This window comes from Amborella trichopoda, chromosome 2, assembly GCF_054954075.1.
Source record: "Amborella trichopoda isolate Santa Cruz 75 chromosome 2, AtrichopodaSantaCruz75HAP2 v2.0, whole genome shotgun sequence".
Taxonomy (NCBI): domain Eukaryota; kingdom Viridiplantae; phylum Streptophyta; class Magnoliopsida; order Amborellales; family Amborellaceae; genus Amborella; species Amborella trichopoda.
In genome coordinates, this window is record NC_142337.1 from 66757127 (window position 1) to 66766688 (window position 9562).

The 9562-nt window shown below is 35.8% G+C and overlaps 1 protein-coding gene across 4 annotated transcripts; it reads right to left on the minus strand.

Moving 5' to 3' along the window:
* Positions 1-176: 176 nt before the first annotated feature.
* PHYA (phytochrome A) lies at positions 177-7196 on the minus strand. 4 transcript variants are annotated; one of them, XM_088859619.1, is made up of 6 exons: positions 6480-6613; positions 6185-6262; positions 3720-6057; positions 2390-3206; positions 1461-1751; positions 177-625 (listed from the first exon to the last, which is right to left on the minus strand). In XM_088859619.1, exons 3-6 carry the CDS (start codon positions 5755-5757, stop codon positions 400-402), a joined length of 3372 nt encoding a protein of 1123 aa, XP_088715745.1. In that variant the 5' UTR covers positions 5758-6057; positions 6185-6262; positions 6480-6613; the 3' UTR covers positions 177-399. The 4 variants fall into 4 exon arrangements, with proteins under 4 accessions (XP_088715745.1, XP_020520478.1, XP_020520476.1 ...); XM_020664819.2 differs by having other exon boundaries at positions 3720-3872; positions 3948-7168; XM_020664817.2 differs by having other exon boundaries at positions 6185-7106.
* Positions 7197-9562: the final 2366 nt, after the last annotated feature.

Genomic DNA, 9562 nt, shown 5'->3' on the forward strand with positions numbered 1-9562 from the left:
TCGGCCAGTTGCCAGCCCTCCTAATGTTGCCTGTGCATGCATGGATAAAAGGGATAATCTCTCTCTCTCTCATTCATTTTTCAGAATAAAAGAGAACTCTCTCACACATTCATTTTTCAAAATAAAAGAAACAATGTACGATGCAATGCCCATGCCAGGAGCATACACGCTAGAGATAATCAGCAACTGCATCACCTTATGCCATAAAACTTCAAACTTTTGACAACCATCTCAAAAGAGTGCACACCACATCCATACACAACCACTTAAATTCCAAATTTGCAGAGACAAAAAGAAACAGAAAAAGACTAAAAGACGTGGTAAACTTACCTATTGACCCAAGCACAAAAGCCCCCAAATCCTCTCTCTGGGAGACCTCCTGAAATTTTTTTGAACTACTCACATGAACTGCACAGCTTGGGGTGACTTCTGTGCCGATGCGAGCTCAACTGACAGGATAAATGATGACCTCCCAGCCTCTCGAAGATAGCGAACGTTGCCGTTCATAAGCTTAAGGAGCTTGCGACAAACAAGTAAACCAACACCCTCCTCCCCTGTCTCTTGCTCGATCTCAAACATTTGCCTCAGCAATTCCTCCGGTATCCCATGACCAGTATGAGTTATCCTTTTTTATCATAATATAAGAGAGAAACAAAAAAAAGTAAGTGTTAATATTATGCATGTGATATATCATAGTGATTCAGCATAGTATATTTTTGCATAGTTCATAGGAGCCATCACCATCCAATGAGATTTTGGGAGATAACATTACAAGTCTTGTCATGTTCTCGTAGGTTCACTCTCCATCTTTTCAATGGACGACCGTGATCCAAATGAAGGAATTTATGTACCCTTTTTCATCCTTTGAGTGGTTCATCTTCTAAAGAACAGTTCAAAGTATATGTTTGTGTACAATATTGTAGATTGATGGGGAAAAACAAGAAATGTCTCAAACAAACACACAATAGATAATCAGAGTCACAATCAGAAGATTACACTAATCAGACATCTCCACAATTCAATCCTATCCACAAGAAACTATTCATTTAGCACCATACTCAAGAAAATAACTTTTGTGACTAACACCAAACAACAGGATTAGGCCTTGCTAATCGTTCAATGTTAATTTCAATTCAACAATCATGACATGAAAAATCTACACAATTAATCAGTATACATGTACATGTATATTATGTGTTTGTAGATGTATGTATTGACGCATGCATATATATGTCCGTAAATGGATGAAACCATTTGACATGACATGGAAGGATCACAATATTAGCTTCAACCCTAAGTTAGGATATCATTCCATATCGAACCCATGAAATATTCAGTTACATGCAAAACAAGCAGTAAGGCTATGCAACTAAGTAATCACACAATAATCAATCCATATTTAGAAAAGAAAAATAGAACGAAAAGCACATGCTCAGATATAATCAAATCATTAGCCTCACCTGATCTCAAGATTCACGAGATGAACACTTTCTCCTAAAGGACTTTTGGTTAGACTCGAGGTAACCTCAATGACGCCTCGTGATGGTGTGAACCTTACAGCGTTATGTAGATAATTGCTAACTATTTGTTGAAGCCTCAGATTATCTCCATAAAGGCATTCGGACATCATTTTTTCTGGAGAACTGTTTACTATCTGAATCCCCTTCTCTCTGCTTGCTATCATGACTTGGCTCATGGCCACAATTAGCACCTCTCCAAAGGTGAATTCCACAGTATCCAGCTCCGCATATCTGCATCGCAATAAATTTAAACACCAGTTAACTACTCCCACAAAAATTAAACCATATTTCATTGGAATCCCAACCATTACTCACAAAGAATGAAATTTTCGAAAACAGACTTGGTGTGCATATATTCTTTTGATAGTAACATTTTTTATTGGTTAATTTTTGGGACTCGAGTTAACCCTGGTTATTACTTCCAAAAAAAACAAAGGGACCGAAATTAAAATATAACATGGTTATTGGCCATCAGTTAAATAAAAAGAGGCTAAATTGCTCGTTTAGAAGTTTCAATCAGAATACTTATCAGCTATATACCCAGTGCTCATGTATCAGTACCCCCTTTTATGGTTTTTTATGCTTTGGGAAAATGAAAGCCATTCATTTCTGTTATTTTTTACCATTAATATGTGATGCTGATAGCAGGATTCCTGTTGCCATCTCCAAATAGTTGCAATAAGGCTTGGATGACGATGATGTTGTGATACTAATAACACTTTTTACATGGAATAGACATGTTGGAAGAAACATATAGAACAAAAAAAGTAAGGCTTTTACCCCACACACAGAAGACTACTCTCTCTCTCTCTCTCTCTCTCTCTCTCTCTCTCTCTCTCTCACGGGCGTACACACACACACACACATACCCATCAATAATGCTTTGGAGATCCAAGTCACCAAGAATAAGAGAAATCTGGCGTTGGCAGAGTTGGCTGTTATAGATGAATTGTTTCTGTTCATCATTAAGGTCAGTCTCCTTCAACAATTTTTTAGCATACATAATACCACTAAGGGGATTTCTTATCTCCTGCCTTATATAAGCCAATGCTGTTAGCCTTCTTGCAGCTGTTTGTTCTGATAATCTCTGAACATGCAATGCTTGTTGGAGTTCAGGACTCGCAATTTGCAAAAAGCAGAAAACCCCCGTCACATTCCCCTCACCATTAAGTTTCTTGCTCACTGATAGCAAGCAATCTACAAATTTCCCATTACGGGCAAAGAAACCAAAAGAAACCTTCTCAGTATCTTGGCCTGAGAATGCATTATTTAACACTATTCCAAGGGTTGTATAGGCATCTTGGTTCTTTATTCGACAAGAAGCACCATGGACTCCAAAGACTTCACCCAGTAACATCTTGTCCATAACTTCCTCCCGTTCCCAACCAGAGAGCTTGGTCATGGCCTGGTTCCACTCTGAGCACCAACCAAATTCATCGGTGCCAAATATTGGGGGGATAAGAGGATTTAGATTTTGAACTATTGCTTTGTAATCCCCTTGAATTCGAGTAAACTTGTCCATAACCATCTTGTGTCCCGTTATGTCTTGAGCAATGAAACACACACCCACAATGTTGTCTTGGAAGTCACGACTTGAGCAAGCATTTGCGATCAAGACAAGGGAACCATTGTCTTTATGGGAAGTGTTGGATTTCATCTGAAACTCCACACCCTGCTCTTCCTCGCCTGTTCAATCCATTGCAACATATGGTAAAATTTAAAAGCAGAGGATGACAAGTGCATCGCATAAACATGAAGAGGTTCCAGAATTTATTTTTAATCCAAGAGAGAGTGGAAGTTGTTCATGTTGTGCACTGTGTGTGTGTGTGTGAGTTTGTGTGTGTATGTGTGTGTGTGTGTGTGTGTGTGTGTGTGTGTGTGAGAGAGAGAGAGAGAGAGAGAGAGAGAGAGAGAGAGGGAGGTATCAAGAAGAAACATTGTAGTTATGATCTCATTTTGGTCTTTTGAACATAAGTATCTATAATATCAGTCATAATAGAGATCAAAAATTGGAAGAATTGTAAGTGCATAAACAACGGTCCCTTTTTCCCAAGTAATACACGGTCTAAAACCATTAATAACCAAATCCATTAAGGAGGTAAAAGGTCATATGCCAGCAATGGGTTGAAAACTGAATAAACTAATAAACTACATATCCATAAGGAGAAACAAAAAGACAGTTATGGATTGAAACTTTACCCAGCAAGGCCTTGCGAAGCATTTCCGTAACAGTGTCCACCGCATCATCTTCAACAAGTGTGAGTAAATTCTTCCCAAGGACAGTCTCCACAGAAAATCCCGTTGATTCAGCAATTTTTGTGTTCCAACCATTAATATGGCCATCAGAATCCACTGCAAAAATTGGCACATTAGCTGTTTCTATCAGTCGCACCATCTCACTCGTTACCGCATTCAACTCATTTATACCTTCAAGTTTAAGATCATTCAGCTTCGCATCAATCACGGTTTGTGTATTCTTGCAATTTGCCATATCCTTAGATGATCCTCTAAGTATCAATTGTAAAGAATGGATTGCATCCATCTCATAATCCTTCCACGGAAAACTCCTGGTCTTGACAACTTCCAAGAAAGCCTTAAACGAAGACCTTGGATGCATTCTCCTTTTATCATCTTTATCATTTGGGTCATGTTTTGCACCACCCCACCTAATTTCACTCGCAGTGTGAGACCTAAACCAAAAAAGCATGTCTGTCTCAGTTATTTTTACAGCTGCCATTCCACAAACTAAGTCCCCTAGAGAGACACCATCAGGATAACCAGCCTCAACAAGACTATCAGTACTTAGGCCAGTGGAATCAGTGTGATACTCAGAGAGCCACCGAGCTAAATCACGTATATGAACCTCGCTTGGAGTTACACCCAATCTCCATAGCTTGTTCTCATATAGAAGAGTAGCTCCATCACACTTAACAAGATCCATGACATTTGGGTTTTTTGTCACAATCCCAAGAGGAGCATCTCTTAGAAGCATGTCACATAGCATGGTTTGAGTGCGTAAGATGTTCTTCTCCCTCACTAGAGCTTCCAATTCCACCTCCTTGTTCACATGGATAGCGAAAACTTGCATAAGAAACTCACAGGCATATCGAAGAGGAAAAGGAACAAACCTTGGGCTAGTGTTATGGCAAACCACTAAGCCCCAGAGCCTCTTTCTCTTGGGACCATCTGCAATGTTCTCTTCTTCATCTTCATTCACAACGACCGCCATGACCAATGAAGCTATTGAATCCATGTTCTCCATATACTGCAAATGGCAACTGTGTGGGGCTCGCAAAGTCGAGCCACATAAGGTCAAGTCAGATGCCAATTTCTCATCTTGGAAAACCCTAACATGTCGAGCTCGACAATCACAAATCATCCTAACCCCGTTCTTCATGAATAGAAACCTGGCAGCTTGGGGTATATCAGTGGCTGGATAATGAAGACCTAAATAAGGCTCAAGACCCTCTTTCGTAATCTCTGAAATAACCTCACCATGATCGTCTTCATGAAATTTGTAAGCCATGGTTCGGTCATAACCAGTCAATTCATGAACCTCTTGGACCACAGTATGACATAACCTATCTATGTTGCCACTTGGTAGAGATTGAAGCCTAGAAATGGCCTTGGCTGCAAGCTTATAAGACTGTAAAGCCCCAGCCGCTGTCATGGGAACTTCAGAGGGCCTAACAGGCTCGAAATCTATGATTAAACCAGCAGTTACTCTATGAACAATGGCATAGAAGGGTTTACCTGAGCTTTTACAGTGGACCAATATGGGGTTTAAAAGGCTGATTTCTCCGAAACCAACTGCTTTTTGAAGTGCAGCAGCACTTGGTGCTGTGAAAATGGTCCGAGCATCAGTGCCGATGCCTAAAGTGGGTTGTTCCCCAACACTAGGAACTGCATGGCTAACCATAGTGAGCATCTCGGGTGCATTTTGGCTATATGCTATGACCCTGAAAGTATTCTCATCTAAAGCCAGAAGGCACCCAAATGGCTGGATCAGCTTACCCTTTTGTATGTGTTTAAGGTAAGCCATTACCTTCTCAGAACCAGGACAATCCACTGCTGCATCCTTGCTCACTACCACTGATCGGGAGTAATCAAAGGAGCTACCTGACTCCTCATATTCAGCATGAAGCTTTGCATCTACAGTGGTTTGTGCAATAATTCTTTCACTTTGCTTGGACCTGCTAGAACTGCTTGAAGATTGGGTGGGCCTAGTAGTAGACATTTTTTACCAGAGTAGATAACAAGAAGGCCACAAAACCAAACCCAATTTCTCCCACGCAAGTTTTAGGCAACAGGAATTATCTTCCACAGGAAACAGCAGGTAAATGCTCGAAAATACTTGTCGTTATCAAAGATGAACCAGTGATAAAATAAATGGTCAGAAGACCATAACCTTTTAGACACAAGAGTAACTTCTGAGTCCACTCTATTTTCCAGCACTGATACCGTAAGAAGAGCTCTAATAAATAGGATACACAAACCTTACACCCCAATTGCTTCCAGCCAGGCTATGTTTTCAGCACTGGGAAAATATAGATAACTCAAATTGGCAAGAAGCAAATACCCCGAATGAACTTTCCTTCAATATGTTTCTTCTCTTAACAAGGACATTGTTTCTGAAAATAGTAAGAAAGGAACATTCTTCATACCTTTAAGTCTCCTTTTTCTCCTCTCCAGCTCCCCTTGACTGATACTACAGATGATTCATCTGAAGAACTACCCACTATCTGAAAATCTTAAATATTAGGACTCCTCTGTCTCCAAGCTCTCAAACACAGTTCTATTAAGAAAAGAACCACACATCCCAAATGTAATAAAATACATCAACTTCAAGAAACATTAATTACAGGATCCATTAAAAAAGGATACCATTTTTTTTTTATTCTCATTCGTGTCTGGGTGATATCACTTTTTTTTATTATTCGTGTCTGGATCATCACTTACCTCTCTGTAACTACACCATACTGCCTGGAAAATTGGGCCTTTAACTTCCTTGAAAGCGTTTATTCCGTACAGCCTCCTTTAAAGTAATTTTTGGAAGCAAAACCCAAATAAAACATGCCCAAAATAACCAACCCATCAGAAACCGAAACAAAGCTTCTTCATCGGTTTTGGCAAATTTTCCTCCTCTTTATTGCAATATTGGGAGGTTTCCACTAAATTTAGTGGACTTCCAAATCGAACCAATCAACAAAGAGAAGGGAAAATGCAAAACCCAATATGTTAATTCAGTAAGAGTTTCCACAGTTACCTCTAAATCAAGCAATTTCCGCTATATTTTTCAGTTCACCCAACTCTGAACAAAGTTATCATGCAGGCCCATGGCCCCAAAAAAGTAGATACTGAAAGCTCGTCACATAGGGTGGTTTTGGCCATAGATTGAAACCATAATTGTATTTGATGGTACCTCTGCTGTATTTGGCGGTACTGCAAAATCCAGTTGAAGAAGTGTCTGGTCGTGTTTAGAGACAAAAGAAACATGGATTTGAATAGAGAATCGACCCAAAAGCCTGGTGTTAAAGAAAGCGAAACCCCAACTAGAGAGCTCGAGCACGAGCCCCATTTCATGGCGCTTGGTTCTATGAATCCACATTTATTAAATCATAGAATAGAGAGGTGGCCATGACTGCGTGCCAGATAGATAATATAAAAACCACCACCTGATACAGTCGGTTATAGCGGTGAAGTATACTCAATCATAGTACGGAGGAGTATGGAAAGAGTGTAGGGTAGTCCTAAGGTCATCACCGTTGTTGATGGGACAGATGATGATGGATAGAGAGGGAGACCCACGATACAAAACTCTGGGTCCCTTGGAATCGTTCATTGTTAAAATAAGATGGACGGTGGTCAAGCTAATTGGGTCTCCTGGAACTCTGCATTGTTGAAATGGATGGTGATCAGACTAAGGTTTGTGGTTTCCATATAATCCTTTGGAGTAGCATTCACAGGGTCAAATGTGAGCCTTGAGGGGAACTTTGGATGACGATTTTCGGGATTGTATACTATGAGAGTGAGTGTCTATACCCGCATTATTTTAACTAGGGATATGTACGTGCATTTTACGTGAAATTAATTTAATTATGAAAATTTATTTTTAGTTTAAAATAATATTTTAAAAGAACTTTCGATTATGCCCACATTATTTTAACTGGATATATGCATGTGTGTTTTACGTAAAATTAATTTAATTATAAAAATATATTTTTAGTTTAAAATAATGTTTTGAAAGGACTTTGGATTATATAAAAAGAGCTTCTAATAGATCCATCTTCACATAATTATATAATTATAGAGATAGAAGATAGACCTACCTTACTGGCTTTAGATAAAAATAATTGAAAAACAATACAGTGAATACAAAAATAAGAAAATATTTTTCTTTTATTCTAATTTAATGCATTCTGCATATTTATAGGTCAAACAAAGCCCAAAAATTTCCTTATTATGTTTTTTAAATTTTAATTATATCATTCACTAAATTAGTTTTACTTATATTAATATATATTATTTATTTATAAGTTAGTATTATTTTGATAAATTAACAAAACTAAAAATACAAAAAAAGAAAAACAATAAAAAAACTATCTTTTTCTTTTTTTCATTTAGCAATAAGTTTTACTATTTTAACTTATATAATTTGTATTGCTAGTAATTATTTTTCGATTTTTATATTTTCGGTTATATTATTTTTAATATAATTAATTTTATTTTTAATTACAAAAGTACATATATTATTCACTTATAAGTAAAAATAATTAAAAAAATTAGAAAACATGAAAGTACAAAAATATGTCACATGATGCAATAAAATTATAATAAACCGGTATCTATTGCAATAAAACTAATCATAGTGTTGGTATTGTTTATTTTTCTTCCTTTTATGATAGTAACAATTTTCTTCTTTTATTTTATTTTATTTTGAATTTGAAAAATTATAAAAAAAAATGAAGATAGAGAATGAAAGAAATAGAAGAAGAAAAAAAGAAATGAAGAAAGCAAATTGGAAGAGTTGTTGTTTTTCTTTCTTTTTTGTAATTACTAATCATAATGATACCTTAATTTTCTAATTTTTTATTTACTGATGTGATTTGATTTTAAGATAGTTATTTCTACAAAATAATTTCATTTATGTTAGTACCTCTATAATTTGTATTCATGATTAACTATAATTATATTTTTTCTATTTTTTGCATTTACATTTATATCATTCTTGACATAAATTAAATAATTTTTACACAAAATATAAAAAATTTATTTAAAATTGAAAACAATAACATTAATGATTTCCAATATATGAAAGAAATTTACATGAAATAGAAAGCTACATTTTATATCATATATTCAAATGCTCACTAAACATAATTTTTTTTTATTGAAATATGAAAGAAAATAAAGTATATATTCAAATGCTCACTAAACATAATTTTTTTTTATTGAAATATGAAAGAAAATAAGGTATAATATAGGTAATTGGAAGTTATAACATAGAAAAGTTTTGAAACATGGGGGGAGAGAGGTAAATAAATTTTAGAAAAATTTATTTATTAAGAAAGAGAGAGAGTGTGTAAAGTTGATTTATTAGAAAAAAGAGAGAATGGGGTACGTGAGAATATTAATAAGGATAGAGAAAATAAAGAAAATAGTAAGGGTACAGAGATTTATTAAGAGAGAAATTTTAGGAAAGTTGATTTATTAGGAGTGAGAGTAGGTACATAAGAATATCGGTGAAGAGAGAGAATAGAGAGAGAAACGTGGGACAATTGTAGTATTATATTAGTATATATTTTATACTAATTCAATAATCATTATTGAAAATTATAATAAAACTAATTTATTTGTGTTACTATCAGTATTTATAACCAAATAGTTACAATTTGTAGTATTAAATATATTTACTACCGTGAGATTATTATTTTCCTAAAAATATACTATACTTGTATGATTCATATATCAAAAAAAAAATTTGCTGCAATTAAACAAGGAAAAAGTTTATATGAGGTTGCAACCTGAAAATGTAGAATTAC